Genomic DNA, 19964 nt, shown 5'->3' with positions numbered 1-19964 from the left:
TAAAGTTTTATTTAAAAATCTTTTATTGATTAATAAGTTATTACGTGCACATAATGTAATTTGAACTCTCATCACATATTTAAATAGACGAATAATATAAGCTAACCATTCAACCAATTTAAATTAATTAAAATTGATATATTTTATCAATGTTTGGATACATGAATTTGATATAATTTTGAGTTAAATGATAGCTCTTAATAAGTAAAATTAAAAAGCTAAATTCATAAGCTACCGGTTGCTAATTAAATTGAATATAATATATAATAATTACTAAATATAGTACATTAATTAAGAAAGTTAATGGTAAAAGTAGTAAAATAATAATGGAGACCACTTCGATAAAGACATTAAAAATATCTTTTTTTTAAGACAGTTTATATGTGTCATGATATTATTGGACATCTTTATTAAATCAGTTAATAATTTATTTTTTAATAAACCAGAACAAACTCAGTTTATTATAGCAACAATAATAAACCCAATTATCTGCATTATAATGATTAGACCCGATTTAATCCGATCGATTTACACAATTTAAATCGAATTATGCTTAAATTTTTTTATAAAAAGACAAATATATCCCTAATTTTACTTTAAAAAAAAACAAAAAAAATGATCCAGTGAGTTATGTAAATTGGTCGATTCAACCAGATCCGATAACAATTAGATTTATTGTTATTGTTATAAAAAATTGGTTTTCTTCTAGTTTGTTAAAAAATTCAAAAATAATTAATTCATTAATACGTCAAATAATAATGCAACACGTATTTTCACAAAAAGATATTTTACGCGTCTTTATAAAAACATCCTCCAATAATACCATCAGCAGATTAAATTTAAAGTGTATAATTTTGGTACAAGTTGTTGAAGTTTTGCAGTGGGGTGGATCTATAGTATTGGTATACATGTTGCTGTTAGAGTACCATATATTCATTCATTCATTCAGAGAGATTCTGACATAGAAATAGAAAACTTGTATCTATCATATTATTCACATATCTTAATAATATCTCAGTGTCTCAATCTCTCTCATTCATTCATTCTCAGAAGCTTCACTTCAGAGGGAAGAGTGTCTCACTAGCTACTACTCTTCAAAGGAAAAAATAAAAGTGATGATAGAAATTGACAAATATATCTCGGTAGTGATAGAATAATTGACAAAAAACAATTAATTTAAACTCATTTTCTTTAGTATTTATTAGTTACAAGTACATTAAATAAAATAAAAAAAAATAAATTTTAACAATTCTTTATTAATATTTTTTAAATTTTAATTTTAATGTGTTAACACTGTAAAATTATTTTATACGTACATTAAATCACATAATATCACATTAATAAAAGTAACTACTTTTTATATTTATCGTTTAAATAATCACAAAATAAACTATTATCATTATATAATTATATAAAATATTTTATATTATTTTATTTTTTTTTATTACCAAATATTTCCGTATATATGCTGCTTCCAAGGAAAGTTTTGAATTACACACTACATTATGTGTAATAATGTGGCGTATTTAATTTAAATGCAAAGATGCGTTTCTTAGGGTTTATGCTAACTCACTACTCACTACTGTCGGTGGAAAAATATGGGGTTTAATTTGCTGCTACATATATATATATATATATATATATATATACACTCATTCATTCAATTCTAGTGTTTCCTCATATATAGTACATCAAAATATCACTCCTTTAATTTGCTTATGATTACGTGTATTGTGTTTATATATAGTTAATACAAGAAAATATTATATTTTTTTATAATAGAAATATAAAGATATTTAATAAAAAGATCAAATTTATTTGGTTGCTTGATTTAGATTTAAGAGTTTGTTTATTTGTTTTTATTTTAAATTAAATAATATAAGATAAATATCTATTTAAAGAATTAAACAGAAATCAAATTAAGCAAAATATTTTTGTCTTATGGTCAAATATGATCAACAATGTTCTATCTACTAAGAAAATAATATATATATATTTTCTTTATACACTAATTATTAGTTATTACTAAGAGAAATTCTCCACATACAAGCGTTTTCTTATACAAGTCTTTATAAGTGCACATTCTTCACGTTCTTCTTCCTCTTCTTCCTCTTCTTCTTCTTTTCTTTCGTTTCTTGCCTTCTCTTTCTCCTTCTTCAACTATTACTGCACGTTTTCACTGCACCTTTTTCTTCTTCTTGCTGCACGTTCTTCTTCCTCTTCCTCTTCCTCTTCTTCTTTTTTTTCGTTTCTTGCCTTCTCTTTCTCCTTCTTCAACCGTTACTGCACGTTTTCACTGCACCTTCTTCTTCTTCTTGCAGCACGTTCTTCTTCCTCTTCTTCTTCTTCTTTTCTTTCGTTTCTTGCCTTCTCTTTCTCCTTCTTCATTTACGTGCTTTTCTCTCTGTTCTTTTTTTGTTGTTCTCGATTTCCATTGTTTTTTGATATCAAGCTCTGAAATCGTTTTTGAAGAAGAAGAAGCAGCAGGAGATGAGGAGGAGAAAGAGAAAGAGTTCTGAATTATACATAAGGTGTACTTCAACGAATTTTGGGTGTATTTCTTAAACCCTTTGGGTGTAGTTTTTGTAATCATTTGGGTGTATTTCTGTAATTCTTTAGGTGTATTTCTATAATCGTTTGGGTGAATTCCTGTAACCGTTTGGGTGTATTTCTGTAATCGTTTGGGTTTGAGTGTATTTCTGTAATCGTTTGAGTGTATTTCTGAAGTTCCATTATCTTCAAATTTGGCAAGAAAGTCGTTTTCATGGAGGAAGAAGAAGAAGAAGAGTCGTTTATAATGCATGGTGAGTAGCGCGCTTTGAAAACAGGAAGTGGTTGAATAACGTGCGTTTATTTACTCTTGAATGTGGGAGTGTAATGCGTATTTTTTGTTGGGCTTATACCAACTTGTAAGACTTGTAAGCCAAAAAAACTTGTATGTGTAGCACGCCTCTATTACTAAACTATCTTGATAAGAACATAAATTAGTGAATATCTTAAAATATTAGTTTGATGATGTTGTTGTTATTAATAACTGTGACTATATATTATACATGTGATATTTTGTGAACAAATTTAAGAATTTGTCCCTTCAAAGCATGAACTGTAATTGATGACATTAATTTTTGTGCTGTGTAAAACACAAGAAGGATTTTTCTAAGTGGCCAATAATAGTAATATACAAGTGATGAATTCAATGCACATAATTATTGTCAAACACTTGATTGTTAGTTGATTATGTTTTTTTTTTTTTTTTTTAACCATCAATCACCACTCATTTCTGTTTTCTTCCTTTTCCAATCAGAAGATTCAGTAGTAGCTTTTTGCAGACAGAGGTACTCTGTTGCTGTAATTATCAAAAAGGAATTAAAAACTAATTAGGCAAATGTTAGTTGAAAGATGTAAATAGAGATATTTTAGAGCCACTTTGCTAAGGTTTCAATTTCTGATTACACCAGTTTAGATGAGGAGTGACAAATCAGTGATTATTGAAATATATTCTTAAATGATTAGAAAGTGTAGCACTTTCTTTTTCTTTGGTGGGTGATTAGATCATAGTATATATACTAATTAATTTAATGTTCCATAAGTTTATAAAGGTATAGCCTTTAATCAACTCATAAATAGTGGTTCTGGCAGTTGGAGCCTTATAGCTCAACCTCTTTTCTAGACAAAAAAAAAAAAAAAATCAAATGGGTAACTAACTTAAAAAATCATTTTTACAAAAATATTTAATTAAGAAAATAATTTATAAAAAAATAAATTTTTATCTAATATGCAAAAAAATAGTTTTATTTTATAAGTTTATTTAATCAATCAAATTCTATTTTTTTTTCATTTTTTGATAATATAAATAAGGTTTAATTATTCTGTTGGTCCTTATAGTTTTGCAAAATTTTCAATTAGGCCTCTATACTTTTTTTTCTTTTAATTGGGTGCCTGCACCAATTTTTTTTTCAATTAGGTCCCTTTTGGTAGTAATTACCTTAATTGTATAAGGATCCAACTAAAAAAAAAATTAGTACAAGGACTCAAATAAAAGGAAAAAAAAATATATGGACTCAATTGAAAAAAAAAAGTTGGTGCAGGAACCCAATTAAAAGGAAAAAAAGTATAGGGACCGAATTGAAAATTTTGCGAAACTATAGGGACCAACAGAGTAATTAAACCTATAAATAATTTAGTAAAAGTTAACAGATAATTAATTACGCACACAGGAATATCATTTCAAGTATATTTTAGACAAATATCAAAACTATAACAATTCTTTTGTCAACAAAACAAATTTTTCATTTTTTTTTTCAGTATTTTAATCAAGTACTCATGAATCAGAAGCCTTCTATATGTTGTTTTTTTTTTTTTTTTTTTTTTTTTTCATATGCATGTTAAATTATAAAATATATGTAGGTAAAAGGTGCATGTGTTATTGCTTCATACCTGATACCAGTAATAATGGTACATATGTTAGGGAGCAAAGTTCTCACCAGAAATGCTTTGAAGATACTCAAAGAGAATAATTAAATATTCATTCAGTTATTTAAGGGCAAAAAGGGAGAAATTTGTTTGTGAAATAAAAATAGAGATATTATTTGTTACTTTCTTCATCTCATATAATAAATATCTCTCTTTTTTTATTTTTATCAATTTAACTATTATTTTTGAATTTTAATAACTCACATTAATTAGTTCATGGGTATTATATGCTTCAAATATTTGTGAAAAAAAAAAGAATATTAGTATAAATTGCAATGACAGAAAAAGAAAAATATATTATAATTAATAAGTGTACAAAATTTAAAAAGAGAGAATTAATTTAAGAAAGGAGTAATATTAACATGTGGGGCAGTTCATATGCACCTGTCACTTAATATGCTAAGAGCTGCCATTATTGCATTTTCTACTAAGTGTTAAATTAAATGAAGTAAAAAATGTTATTAATATGCTAATAGTGCCTATGGTTGAACCATGTGAACACAAGAGACAAAAATGGCCAATAAGAATAACTTTGCGGCTAAATGGTTAATTAGTGGATGTGACTTCCTTAAGTTGAAAGCAAAAAATCTCAAAAGGGAATAAAAGACTCAACAAAGAAAGAAAAAGGAAGAGAGAGAGGGGAAGGGGGATGAAATGAAAAGAATAATTAATTATGATAGTAAAAATAATAATTTTATACTTATATATGTTGCCCATTTTTTTCCAGCTACTAATATCTGTATTCTGTAATTTATTGGATTACAGTTATTAGACTGGAACCTAATTTTTTGTTAACAAAAAAATTTCTAACACTTTAAATCAAGTAAGCTTTGATCATAAAAACACTTTTAAATATGACCTTAACCAAGTATATAATTGTCATAGTTTTATTTACCATATACTTTTAAGATTCACCATGTGCAACTGAATACTTAGTTAAAACAGACTTTTAAGTGGAGAGACTATACTATTTAAATTTAAGATTCACCATGTGCAACTGAATACTTAGTTAAAACAGACTTTTAAGTGGAGAGACTATACTATTTAAATTATAACTCGTTAAAACATTGACGTATCAAAAATTGGAAAAGATATATGTAAGAGCAAATCACATAACCACAACTCTTGATCTAAGCTAAATATCTAAGTTATAATCATAATTGGCCAAATTTTACACAAGCTAAATTAGTGAAAATCATTAGTATCCTTCACTCTTTTTTACCCCAAAGAAAGAAAATCAATTAAGTAGAAAGAACACATGGAGATGTAACAGCTGGAATTTTCATTAAAGATTGTGGTAAGAGAAAATTACATCATGAGATAAGATAACTCTTGGAAGTTAGAACCGAGATAGTTCTTTTTTCTCAGCTAACTATTATCCCCCTTGAAAATATTCCACCCTAACGAGGAAACTATAATTAAATTAAGGAATATGAAGTTTACAGTTCCTTAAGGACTTAAGAGGGAAAAGAAAAAGAAAAAGAAAAAGAAAAAAAGAAAGAATAAATGGGACATAACCGGAAAAACCAAATAACCTTCCAAATCAATTTTACAAAGAAGGTTATATTTTCATTCTTATGTCACATATACAAAGGAAAAATTTGAAGTCTCATTACCCAGCAAAAATTGATAAGCTGAGATTTACTTCAAACAAAAGCCTAGGATCAATTCAACCTTTTCTCATGTCTTGCCTTCTTCCATCTCCAAAGATTTCTTCTATCATGTTGCAAGTGGGCAAGAAGTCAATCTTACTTTTAGAGCAAGACAAAAATGCAGGATCCCACACTTTTGCATCGCAAGGCTCCAACACATGGCCATTGCTATAGCCATTACTTGCCACCTCATTATAGTTACCACACCATTGATCACCTTCAGCACCGCTCTTCGCTCTGGTCTCCTGTGAGGACACTACGGCGTCAGAAAAAGTGCATGTTTCATCTTTAACATTTTCATCATCCTTGTGAATAGTCTGATCATGAGGTTGTATTGGAGGACAGAATCGGTTTGTGACAGTGCTTCTCCCCACAGACACAGCATCATATTTAGAATCATCCTCATCATCAATGTTCCTTTCGGTCAAATCTACGGTTCCATTAACAGCACAAATTTCATCTGCAGCAAATTCATCATCATAATCAACTTGATCATTTTCATGGCAGCTGGTAAAACCAATATCATTCTGATCGACTGGAGAATCTACAACAGAGTCATCCTCATCTTCCTCTCGAGTTGCAATGTCAATGCCATCACTACCTTGCCATTCATCATTATCACTGTCAATGCTCAAGGCGTCGTTTCTGTTCTGCTCTGCCCGCTTTCGAAGCATGAAGACGTTAAAGTAGTAACTAACTATTTCTTTTTTGCTTCGTGAAGGGAGAGCAATGGAGAGATAGTGCCAGAAATTCTTGCCAAGGGATACTGGATTATTGAAGACAACTTCATGAAATAGGCGTTCTTCTTCTGCACTCCATTTTTCTGCCACACGTTCTCCCATGTCATTGAACCCCAATTCATCAAACTTCTCATGCCCAAACTCTTTCAAAAGTCTTTCTCTTTCTTCTGCTATATGCTGTCTAACACATCTGATGGATCCTCTATCTTCACACCAACAATTGGTTCTGCCCTTTCCAACGTCATCATTGTCAGAAGACAACTCCATCTGAGGCATTGGGATTATACATGTCCCCATCAGCCTTTTCTCATCTTCATCTCCAATGGGGAAGCCTAGATTGGAGACATCTTCAGAGGCATTTGGTCTGTCAATAGCAACCGAAGAATCCCAAACTGGAATATCAGCCTGATGGTTAGCTCCCATAGATACAAGTTTGCGAGGAGGATTTTCAATGAGTATGGAATAGATGTCCTCATAGCGAGCCAACGTCCTAAATGGTTTCTCTGGACTGAAATACTCAGGGAAAAGAGCAACATGTACAGATGGTTCTGAATGGAAATACTCAGGAAAAAGAGCAAGATGAACAGGTGACTCTGACTTGACAACTTGTTCAGTAGTGCTACTGGTAGCCCAAGCTACAGGAAAACTAGCTTCAGAGTCCTCGGCCCCTCTAGGGCCTTTACCGATACTTTCACCAGCAAGCTTCTCAATACCTTCATTACTACCTTGCCCACATCCGCCCTCTACAAATGATGAGGTAGACAAGATTAAGATATATTTTATGGAACAAGGAAAATCTCAGACAACAGTACAAGATGATGTCAGAACTGTGGCAGTCCAATTCCGTTCATAAAAGTAACAAAGGAATATCTCCAACATTGTACATTAAGGTTGACCCCACGATCAAATACAAAAATACTAACTTAAGCAAACAGCCTACTACTCAGTAATAAAATAGGTCATATCCAATTAATATGACGCACCATAGGTAAGTGGTTGAGTACTAGTGCAGAAACCACTAGAATTAGAAGTTCAATTGATCAGAAACTTGAAACTGTTTGAAAAAGCATTGTTTATTATTTCAAATTACAGTTTGTTTCTGAACTTTTTGTCTGGGGTTGAGACTAAATCCCACCTGAAGTTTGAGGCATATGGGTGTGGCAATCATCATCAGGAAAAACAGATTCAGAAAATGAAACAAGCTGATCACTGGGTTCTGCATGTTTCGGGTGTTTGAAGGAAACCTCGAGCATCTCCTCAGCATCAAATGGACGCTTCTGCACCATGATTACCTGAAGAAGAGGAACAAATGAAAAGTAAGGGCAACAGAATTGTTTCGCAATAAAACTATTTGAAACTATTAATTGTCATCCAAACAACATTTGCTCAAAGCACTTGAATATTTTGATATGATAGACAGCACATGTCACCACGTCCATATAAAAGTGCTTTCATTTGAACAAAAAAAAACTCAGCTAAGTATTCAATGCAACAATGAATACTGCTAGACTCTGATTAATACAAGTTAACTGACTCCACATTTCAAATTCTACATACATATGGTTAATGCACATATCATTTTCACATTTTGCTCCTAGAAATTATGCAATAGATGGACACTTCAACTTTATCAACTGTTACTCAAACCAAGAAAAATCATTCACTATTCATCGAAAAGAGCAAGCATGTTTGAATAATAAGTGCAAATCATCAAGCACCTGCCAATTATCCAATAGGCAGACATTTCAACTCAATCAACTGCTAAAAGTTACTGAGAACAATAAAGAGAGCAAGCACCTTTGACTAATAAAAGTCACTACTAAAACAATCTCACTTGCATATGATTACTATACACATTAGGCTTAACTAAATGTGCATAATATCCACTAAATGTGTTTAGATAGGCTAATTATGGTGAAGAAGACTAAGCAGTCAAGTAGATGACAAATGTTGACTCATATAGACTCAAGTAGACTGTCTTCAATTCAAATGGAGAACAAACCAAAAGGAACTTCAGACCACTTTTACTCATACAGTATTTAATATCAACATTCCCTAACATTAATATCATCATAAAAAGCTAGTGGGCCCAATCACTCATGCACCCTTCAATGAATAAACAGAGCCCAGAGAAATTTTCATTGGGAATAAATAAACTAAAAAAGAAAAAAAAAGACGATAAAATATAGCAAAAGAAAAGTGCAATATAATTGTCATTTTGTAAATAATAGTAATATAATAGTTATTATACCTTAAAACACTGTCGTACAAATATATGGCAGACTGCTGAATCAGGCAATAATAGCTCTAATTGGGAGTAATCAAACAGGGAAACCTTAATTGATCAAAGGAATTGATCCTTCCCACCAAGAATTTCAAGGAAACAAGAAAAGCCCCAAATTATGGAAACCCTAACCCTAGAAAATTCAATTTCCAACCAGAACGAAAGGAAAACGTATAATCGATTGACAATTATTACGATTCGAGTCGAATCAGGTCACGCGACACGAGATCTAACAACGCAAACAAGGTAATTGAAGGAACGAACAAAAATCAAATACACGTTGACCAAAAATAATTTACAAAATCGGAGAAAACAAAACGAGGAGAACAAGACCAGGAACCTAACAAAGCAAAGAATCGATAATTTTTTCAGATCCCGAATTGGGAAAAATAGATCAAGAATATTGGGCGACGGAAACCCTAAAATCAGACAACGAACACCGAAAGGCCAAAATTGGGATCGATCGATGCAGAAGAACAAGATCTAGAAGAAGGCAGCGACGATTCGACGATTCCAGAAAAAGTGAAGGCCGAATCGAGAGAGGGAGGAAAAGGGGATCGAGATTGGAAAACGCGGCTAAAACGAAAAAGGGGCGAAAGCTAGGGTTAGCTGTATTTTTCTTTTTTCTTTTTTTTTTTTTTTTTTGGGTGTGAGATGAACGTGCGAGAAAGGAATAAGGGATAGAAGAAAACGGCACCGTATTGAAAATTTATGTGTGTAATTACGGGGAATGCCCCTGAATGTGTGAGAGTGTGAGGACGAGAGAGTGCGGTATATATGGGACAGTGTAGGAACGAGGTTGAGGCAAGATTCTGAGTCATAATTGTAAATTGTAATTGCCGAAGGTAGTTCTGCCACGTGGCTTCGTACAAGTGGGTGGTTTTTCTTGCCTTCTGTTTTTGACTTCTAACCTTTTTGGGCCAACGTGATTTTTATTTGTTTGGTGTGAGAATCTGGGGATAATAATAAATTAATAACCAATAATAAATGTCTTTCTTCTTTTATTTAGGCTTTTTTATTTTGAGTTTAGTTTTGATTTATCATATAATTGTCTAATGTCTAATTATATTCATTTTCTTAATTATTATTTACATAATCAACTTATTATTAGTGGAGGCCTGGAGGGTTTCGTTTGTGATTGTTCTTGTTTTATTCAAAAAATATTAATACACTTTTGGTGACAAAAAATGTTTACATTTTGCAATACTATAAATTTAATTTTTTTATATTGATATTATAAAATAATTTTATACATACATTTAAGTAGGTAATGTTACATCAATAAAGTAACTATCTTTTATATTGACTGTGTAAATATTTATTCAAAAGAATAAATGTGAATGAATGATTGTGTAAAATATTTTATACTGTCAGTGCTTTAAAATTAATCTCTTTTTTATATCATGTTAGGATTTTCCCCCCTCAAAAATACTCTTAAGCATATTTAAGGTTTTGATTTAATTTTGAGTCACTCTCGGTATAAAATAATAAAATACTTTTATGCGTATATTCAGTTACGTAATGACATGTTAGCAAAAATAATTATTATTTATATTGATAACATGAATGATCATCTAAAAAAATAGATGTAATTGAAAACCAAATGAATTTACACTATTATTGTACCAAAATAAAACTCTTTAAAGTTTTATTAGTATCACAATTTTCCTTTTGAGCTTAACGCTTCAACAATTACATAATATTTTTTTGGTTTATTAGAATTTGATAGATTTAATATCTTAGTTCTTCATATTTATAATTGATGAAATCATGTGTACTAAATGAAGTTATGATAAATTTTTGCAATATTGATATTGAATATAACTTTGTTATAGCTTTGAATACAACATTGTTATGTCATGTGGTGAACTAAAAACAAATTTAGAGTGTCTTGGACGAAGGAATTTTAGAAGGGAATGTGATTTTGTAAGATAATTAAAGTTCTTTTTGTTAAAATATTTTGTTTAGATATTTATAGAAATCATTTTCAAAATCTCTTTTAATAAGGTGAAATTTTTAAATTCCCTCCATCACAAAAGGAAAATATAAATATATCTTTTCTTTTTTGTTTCCTTTTATTTTAGCATTTAGTTGTGTATGCAAAGTAAATTTTAAAATGAATGAAATTAATTTAATCATAGTCACTTTTGATTTTTGTTTTTCTCGTGCTCTGTGAATTTGTGGTAAATCAATTATAATTTTGCTTCAAAATTTACCAAACAAAATGAAGCTTTTTTTTTTGTATATGGAAGTAAAAGTAGTGATATATCTTAACATTGTAATTTTTGGTGTTTTTCAAAAGTGTGGAAGATACAAAAATCGGAGGGTCCGATTTCTATACTTCAAATTTTTTAAATTTTTTTTAACATTCTGTTCTCTCATAAATCCCTCAGTCCGATTTCTGTATCCTCACAAATCGGACGGTCCGATTTCTGTACTTCTCACAAATCGGACGGTCCGATTTTTGTTTATCTAATTAAACGGTTCCACATTTGAGAATAACACCTCATCAACCCACATTTTGAAAAAACACTATTGCTACTCCAATATCAAAAACAAAATCTGACAAAATGATAGTTCCACTTTTGCTGATATAAACTGAACCTTTGGACTTAGGTTGGTCACTATCAAAAGTATCAATAAAACCTAGTTTGTACCATTCAGTCTTTTCACATGGTCCACCTGTTTTTGGTTTTGGGTTGTCTATATAGACTTTCTCCTTAATTAGATTGTTAGAGGTACCATGTTAAAAAGGGACCCCAAAAAAAACATGCCTTGAAAATTATTCATTCTTGGCAGTAAGATAATTTTGTGATGATAAAAATCTCATCTTTCAGAAAAACAACCCTCTAACTTGTACTAATGTTTCTTCATATAAACATTATCTTCCATCTAAGCTTAGAATGAAACAAAGCACTGCATAAGATTTTTTCATTCTTTATCACCTGAAATAATATTAAGGGGCAAAGAATGCCATTGCAGCCCTTAAATATTACACATCCAAAGCAATGTTAATTTACATCTGCCAAGATACATATATAATCCCTTTTCATCATCAACAAAATGGCTTCAAATAATCCCATATATGAAAATCTAAAGATGAGTGCTGGATAATGGCTCCATTTACAAGCCAGCAATGCATATTTGCATGAAAATTTGGGTAAGGAGAAACAAAAATAGGGATCATATACAATGTAACAGAGGGATAAGATACCCTTTCTTCCATGCTACATAAAAAGTTTCATCCAAAATGTATGTCTATATATAGTTCCATTGCAAGTGGTGTCATTATCTAGCATAGGATGATTTTAATGATCAACACCCTCATCAAGACCTTTGGAACTAATCATCACGTTTGCATCAATTTGTTTGTCAAACTTCTTTCTCCTTCTGGCTTCGAATTCTTGGAATCCATCCATCTAGAATATTCATCAATGGTTCAAATTTACATTTAAATTGAACATTTATATTGACTTAATAGATGAAATACAGATGGGAAAGCAGAAGGTAAAACAATAAGAAAAAGGAAACATACCTGCTGAAATTGATCCATTGATATTGGATTGCCATGCAGTGATAAGTTCTGAAGAGCTTTACAGTCTTTCAATAAATTCGGCGGTATCTGTTTAGAAGTAAAGCAAAGAAAATCATCAAGACCTTTGCAATCACAGGAAATAAGTGTTGACCTTGAACAATTCGATATGTGAGTGTTGAACAGTAACATATAATGCAAGTAAAGAACATATAAGCAGACCAAAGCTTTGTATTTTGATTAGAGTATGCAGCTAATCTATGGTTTTACATTACAATCAGAAGTTTACCATAAATTGATAATTGAAATTTGGTGCCCATACACACAAAATAAATAACCCAGAGAGAATAAGATATCATTCAATCAAGTTCAGCATTGCATCAGTAAAGTTCTTCTTCTTCACATCACAAAATAATACCTGGTTCACATTGTTGTTATCTAGGGAAAGTGACTTCAAGTGAGAGAGATTGCATACTGAAGCAGGAAGCTCTTCAATTTGATTATCTGAAATGTTCAAAATTAGCCAAGTCATTACAATATGAAGCCATTTAACAAAAAAAGCTGATGATGTTAGCTGTTCCAAAGATCCAGATTAAATTATCATAGAAATTGTCCATCCCTAGAGAAGTCTTACAGTATATATATCACAGTCATTCTTCATCTGAAATTTTGACACTATCTTTAAGATTATAAACCTAACAATCAACTAAACTCAGTTTAGGAAGGTCAACAATCTTCCAAACCCAGTTAAGTAAGACCACATTGATAAAATAACTCTTTGATCACTTTACATGACTGGCAAGGAAAAAATGGATGCGATGGGAAATACATGCAAAATCATGCATTATCATCCTCGTCCGATGCATACACAAAGAAGTCAAGTCAAGTAGATACAAACCATTAGCTTGTATTTCTTCCAAAGAGTAGCAACTACCAACGGATTCTGGTAGAGACTGTAACTTGTTATTTGACACATTTAAAATCAACAGCTGCATTATCAAACATGCATGAAACTCTAAAGTTAAAAAATGGTACACATTTTATATCAAAATATCCTAAACTGTCAAAGAAAACACAATAACAGCAATTTCAGCTAATTTATTATGAATACATCCTTATGATCCAAGTGCCATAGGCGTTTACAGCATAATATAATATCAAAGGTAACAAAATAGCAAATAATAAAGAGAAATCAAGTCTATATCCAGACAATCATGTACAGTTAGATGGAAAAAAGCTATAAGAATGACACAACACAATCTAAAATGTCTTACAGTGTAACTAACTTTGCATCATAGCTAATGTGTCCATGACATGGAGAAAAGTTACCAATTCAAAATGTCTATTAATAATAGGGTAATCCCAAACCATTCAACATCCCTTGATTATGCAGTGGTAACAAGCATATCCACATAAAGATGCATCATGAATGGAAACTCCAAATCTGAGAAGGAATAGAATAGTGAGATGATATTTAGGTTCCATTAGGTATGATCACTTACATTTCTTAAACTGCCAATAGTTGCTGGCAAGGATGTTAACAAATTTCCAGAGATGGATAAGCGTTCAAGCCTTACCAACTGGCCCACTGGAAAAAGAATACACTGTCAGCTATAAATAAAATCTCAAAGAAAATGTTCCTTGAAATACATGTCATGGAAGAAAATAAGGTAAAATCATTTCTTTAAAAAAGTTATCTTATTGAATTAAAAAGAGAATTACATTCATCAGGCAAGGAAGAAATTTGATTTCCATCAAGGTTCATGAGTTTTAGAGATTGGAGTTTTCCCAAATTCACTGGCAGTCTCTCAATTACATTCTCCGCCAATATCTGTGATGTTAGCACAACTTGATTATATGGCAGTTTTTGCAATCAATCTTTAATAATACCATACGGCTAGGTTTGTTGAAAAATTTAAAACAACCACTGCTAAAACACCAACACGGAAGAAAAGAAAACAGAATAGTTTAAACAAACTCAAAACTGACAAATTCTATCCTAATCAATAAGTAGACAAACTTCTAAAGGAACAACAAAAATGTGATAGAGTTTGCGGTAGCAAGGAAGCCTGCCAAACCTAAATCGGTTATGTGGCTCCTTGAAATTTTTTGCAGGATTTAGAACTTCTTGTTCATCCCTGCTATTGAACAATGAAAAGACCAATGTGCAATGTAAACAAGGAGGATTTGAATGCACATTGAGAAATTATTTGTCTTCCTAACTCACTAGCCTCACCTTTTTGAGAGAGAGAATTATCGTGTTTTCAAGCTATGCAACTTCAAGAAACAAGTAAACAACTGAACTCAAGTCAATGACAACTGGCTGGAATACTAATATTTACAAAAGATGGTTACTTAGTATCAATATCCAAATCTATTGCATCCTATTTAATTTACAGCTCTAGTGCTCTTTCATATTTCAACACAAATAGATATAATCCATAATCACATTTCCCAGTTGAAAAAGATTGTTCATGATAAGTTTCAAAGCTTGAGGCATAGAGTGAAATTCTTGTTTCTTACCAGGCGCTGCATATTAATTAATTTGCTTATTTCCATGGGAATGTCAACTGCAATGAAGGAAAATAATAGTGGAAGGAAATTTTCAGCAAAGTCAAAAAGATAAAATATATTTTAGATCAAGCGCTTCTTAATCAAAATGTGATGAGAAAGAAAATCGGAAGAAAGAGCACACACCTATTCGATTATGTGTTAAGTCAAGTGTGCGCACACTTCTGTCTAGATCAAGGATTTCGTCAGGAAATGTCTGTTTACCATGAGAGCCAAAAGGTCCAAGGTAAGTACGTATCATAAAAGCAAACAGTTATACATGTTAAGAGAATCATTTTTGTTTGGTCGTCTTCCCTCTCAAAATACATCTCAGTTAGGAACATCAGAAGGGGCCACTAAACTTGACAACATATCAATTAACACTAGAGGACAATATCATATTTTTTCCCTTTTGCTCTAGAACAATACACCTTTATGTTTTGACCCACAATTCAGTGAACAAAAAATATCCTATCCCATGCATCAATCACCTCAATGTAGAACTGTTCATTGTATGCAACAGCTATAAATCTATAATACTTATGTTATTTGCACTCACTAATCATCAGTAACCGCATAAAGTCACTCTCCTGCGCATTCCATCTAATGTTGGAGGGAAGCGAGTCAGTTCAGTATCCAAAATGAAGTGAGTACAGAAACCATTTCTCAGTTAATAAATTTTGAATTCAAGTTGTGTAACACAACAAAGAAATAATTATACAAAGGAAAAAAAGACTAAACCCTTTAATTGATCACAAATTCAATGTCAACCACTGAATTGATCCCTATTCAGAGTTTACAAAACATATTCTTCATAATCATATCAGTACTTAACTTCGGGATCAATACAACAAATTACAGTCAGCAACCTCGCACTTTTTTTTTTTTTAAATCCTCTAAATTAACTCAACAAGGCACCAATTTAAGATTTCAGTGAAATCAAAATCGAAGAGTTAAAAAGAAGGAAAAAAAAAAAACAGTTACCTTCAATTTGGAGTCGCGGAGAGCAACAATGCCGGTGGATCGCCACCGCGCAGCTCTGGTGGCTTTGGTGTCAGCATTTTTGCTCTGTATACACCCCATTCCACAATTCCCAAAAAATAAAAAATAAAAAAACTCTTTTTTTTTTGTTGTGCTGGGTTTTGGGGGTGCGAAGTGAAATGGTTAGGTTATTTACGACACAAATTCAAATAGAAATCAAGTGAGGCTCAGAAATTGATTTGACAAAGAAGACAGAGTAGGAAGAAGAAGAAGAAGAAGAAGAGATTCAATAGTCAGAACCAAAAAGCGCGTTTTCTTTTTTATTATCGCCTTTTTTTTATTTAGTTTAATTAATTAACTAATTTTGTGATAATAACAATTTAACACGTTGTAATATAGTTTGGTTTTGGTTGGTTATTACAGTTGTGTTAGCTGTTGACAGAGGGGCACTTTCGTAAATGGCAACTGCCACTTCTACTTGACTCACCACGTCTTTTTTTTTAAACACAAAACAATTATTATATGGTGGAAACTCAACTGCAATTAACTTCACGTGAAATTGATATTTGAGATCCGTTAGATGATTTGATTGATTTAACTAAATTTTTATCTAACAGTTTTCAAATATCAACTTCACGTAAAGTCGACTTCACCTGAGTTTTCATCAAATAAAATAAGTGTACACAAAAAAATTAATTACTACACAAGTTACTTATATAAAATATAAAAATATTATATGTATACAAAAAATAACTACATTTATAAATTTTGATTTATTTTTTTCTAATTCAATAATTAATTATCAAAATAATTAAACTTGTAATAATGTAATCAAACTTATTTATAATAATATAATAAAAAAATTAAAATACCAAATACGTATTTTGATATAAGATAACTAATTGATAGATAATTTTTTAGGCATATATAATATAATTATATATATATATATATATATATATATATATATATATAATATGAAACAACACATTGATATATTTATATACACCTAAGATTTTTTATAAATGAATTGACTGGAATTGGTGTCCAAATTCTGCAATATGTTATTATTTATTAAATAATAAGTTTAAAAATAGTAATTTTTATTAATGATAATAATAATACGAAATTAAATTTATGAGTAAATTTCTTTAAACTAAAAGTGCATGAAAAATTCATTCTTCGAATTTATGGGTTTTTAAGCTAAATCTTTAAAAATTAAAATGTTTATTCAAATGTTAAAAATGAAAAAATGAAACCATTTGTATCGATCTTTTTTGTTAAAAAATATTTTTAACTGAAATATATAAAAATTAAAAAATAAATATTCAACAATCTTTACTTAATGAAAAGATTGATAAGTATTAAGTAATAACTATGCTCTGTTAAACGGCACTAGAAACAAACTCAAATCAGTTTCTATTGCTATGAATTAAGCGTACAAATCGAATTTATTACATTAATAAGACCTTAATTAATCTCAATAGAGAGTTAGAAACAAACACAATAAGTTATTAAGCTTAATTAATTCACTCTTAAATTGCTTCTTTCAAACATATTATATTGTCTTCTTCAATTTGTTTGGACTGTATGTATGTATCTATGTGTCGTATAATCCTATATTGATGAATTTATTACTCCTTGTACTAAACATTGTTCACCAAAATTAAGAACTTCTGTAAAATAAAATATATAGTAGCAGGGAAATAAATAAATAAACAAATAAATGAATTCAACTCTGATATAGACTTGTTTTACCTCTGTCCACCTAAATTTTGCCAATAAAATTTTATAATGATATTAATTTTTTTTAAATAAAAAATAGTTAATAAATATTATATAAAAACTCAAAAGATGATAAATATTTTACTGTTCAAAACTATATCGTTTTTATATTTATATAACAGTAACAGAATACGTATCATTGTAAATAACGAAATACATAAAGACATATATGTTACCATTAACATTTCAAATTTAAAATTATTGAGTATCTAATTATGACTTTACTCTTCTTCTTGTATCATACATTGTGTTGTGTACATATTATTATATAATATGAAATAGAAATGTACACAATATACAACTCTCAGTTTCACTTGCCTAACATTTCTCAATTTATCTTTCCGTAAATAAGAAATTAGCCACAAAACATTGCATACGCCATACATTTAGTTTTTAAGAATCAAATCTGGGACATTATCTTTAAACAAGTCAAATAACTACAACTTGTGTTAGTCTATTTAGGTATTCTAGTTTCTAATCAATTATTTATTTGATCATATACTGAAAGCAGGATTATAAAAGGAAAAAAGAAAAAAAAATTGAAACAAAAACAAGGAACTGATAACATCTGAGGCACAAATAATAAACAAAACTATTGTTATTAACATAGTTTTTTAAATCTTACAAACTATAAATATTATATAACAGATTCATTATTCATAAACACTTTCTACAATTTATCTATTTCCTAACACCGCCTGACTCCAACTCTCTTTCGGCAAAGCCATCAAAGAGAAGAAGACGGCCTGACCCAAGAGACCCTACAGCATAGCCATCAGGCCCTTGGATAGGGGACACAATAAACAAAACTACCATCCAATTTTACAATATCATAATTTTTCTAACTACATGTACCATAAAAGAAAGGATGATATGAATGAAAAAGTGTTATGTAAAGGAATGGATGATCAAGAAGCATCTCAGTAGTCTACCTCTTGCTAGGATCCTTCATAAAGCGCTTTTCCAGAAAATCATAACAAAAGACACTGATTCCTTTTGGCTTCTTAGGTGATAGTTCAAGATTCTCAACGAAGAACCTCAAATACTCCTCAGTACGCAAAAATCTCTCACCCCATGCAAGCAATCCGTCAACATTTCAATCACTATGCAACCAAGTGCCCATATATCGATATCGGAGCATCAATATGACCGGAAAATGTCTCCGGCGACAAGTACAATGGCGTACCTCTAGTCTTGGACTTCCAAACCTCAAACTCTGCTTCCTCCTCTTTGGTCTTAGATAATTTGAAATCCGCAATCTTCAATTGATAGTATGCACTCTCTTTCTCCAATGAAGGAAACAGAAGAATGTTCTCCGAATTGAGGTTACAGTGGACGATTCCTTTGCGATGAATATGCAAAAACCCTTTAACAATCATGAGTGCATAGACGCTCACGTCGGTCTCCGGGAGAGGTTTATTGTGGATCAAGTCATCCAAAGAACCGTGAGGAGCATACTCCAACAGAAGATTGTAAAAATAACATCCGTGCTTTACCGTGATCTTGGTGCCAAAGCATCGAATGATTTCTTCGCAACCACCGCTTTCACCTTCTTACAATGATTTGAAAATCTGTTTTCCTTTCTTCAGTGAGAATGCCAACCTGAGAATGGAGCTCTTCTCAGTAATGAAGCTCTGATATGGTGTTTGTGTATCAACAACAATTGCAAGATAAACAGTGTTATAAGAATCCACTCCCAAGACTTTCAGTTTCTTCCATTGTAAGCTACTCATCTTTGATTGATTTTTCTTACTCCCTATATCAACATCAAATGTTACATATAATGATAAAATAATATTATTTATCAATATACAAATTTTTGAATACCTGCAGGTTAGTTCTTTTGGCTCTTTTGTGGATTATGAACTTAGTTTTGTGTTAGTTCGTTACCTTGTGCTATTTATATGATTTTCAGTGATACAACTAATTAATATAAATAGCACAAGGTAACGAACTAACACAAAACT

At 30.7% G+C, this 19964-nt stretch overlaps 2 protein-coding genes and 1 pseudogene across 2 annotated transcripts; all 3 read right to left on the bottom strand.

Annotated features, from left to right (window-relative positions):
- Nucleotides 1-5734: 5734 nt before the first annotated feature.
- Nucleotides 5735-9896, bottom strand: LOC148561220 (uncharacterized). Its single transcript, XM_088491497.1, has 3 exons — nt 9117-9896; nt 8001-8157; nt 5735-7608 (listed from the first exon to the last, which is right to left on the bottom strand). Exons 2-3 carry the CDS (start codon nt 8149-8151, stop codon nt 6143-6145), a joined length of 1617 nt encoding a protein of 538 aa, XP_088347623.1. The 5' UTR covers nt 8152-8157; nt 9117-9896; the 3' UTR covers nt 5735-6142.
- A 2157-nt stretch (nt 9897-12053) lies between these two features.
- On the bottom strand, nt 12054-16520 carry LOC148561219 (plant intracellular Ras-group-related LRR protein 7-like). Its single transcript, XM_088489358.1, has 9 exons — nt 16216-16520; nt 15379-15448; nt 15205-15251; nt 14404-14512; nt 14184-14269; nt 13580-13670; nt 13100-13185; nt 12685-12771; nt 12054-12568 (listed from the first exon to the last, which is right to left on the bottom strand). Exons 1-9 carry the CDS (start codon nt 16312-16314, stop codon nt 12458-12460), a joined length of 786 nt encoding a protein of 261 aa, XP_088345484.1. The 5' UTR covers nt 16315-16520; the 3' UTR covers nt 12054-12457.
- A 2158-nt stretch (nt 16521-18678) lies between these two features.
- LOC148561218 (mitogen-activated protein kinase kinase kinase 20-like) lies at nt 18679-19730 on the bottom strand (annotated as a pseudogene).
- Nucleotides 19731-19964: the final 234 nt, after the last annotated feature.

This window comes from Arachis ipaensis, chromosome B6 (assembly GCF_059453495.1).
Source record: "Arachis ipaensis isolate K30076 ecotype BB chromosome B6, ASM5945349v1, whole genome shotgun sequence".
In the NCBI taxonomy this organism is placed as follows: Eukaryota; Viridiplantae; Streptophyta; class Magnoliopsida; order Fabales; family Fabaceae; genus Arachis; species Arachis ipaensis.
This window is presented reverse-complemented; position numbering and strand designations above follow the sequence as displayed.

What these genes read in the sequence shown, in the direction of transcription:
- LOC148561220 (XM_088491497.1), bottom strand. Translation starts at nt 8,151, where the DNA reads ATGGTGCAGAAGCGTCCATTTGATGCTGAGGAGATGCTCGAGGTTTCC. An exon ending in CCATATGCCTCAAACTTCAG is followed by an intron (nt 7,609 to 8,000) that starts GTGGGATTTAGT and finishes CATCATTTGTAG; the next exon opens with AGGGCGGATGTGGGCAAGGT.
- LOC148561219 (XM_088489358.1), bottom strand. Translation starts at nt 16,314, where the DNA reads ATGGGGTGTATACAGAGCAAAAATGCTGACACCAAAGCCACCAGAGCT. An exon ending in TCCGCGACTCCAAATTGAAG is followed by an intron (nt 15,449 to 16,215) that starts GTAACTGTTTTT and finishes CATGGTAAACAG; the next exon opens with ACATTTCCTGACGAAATCCT. An exon ending in ATAACAACAATGTGAACCAG is followed by an intron (nt 12,772 to 13,099) that starts GTATTATTTTGT and finishes ACTTCTAAACAG; the next exon opens with ATACCGCCGAATTTATTGAA.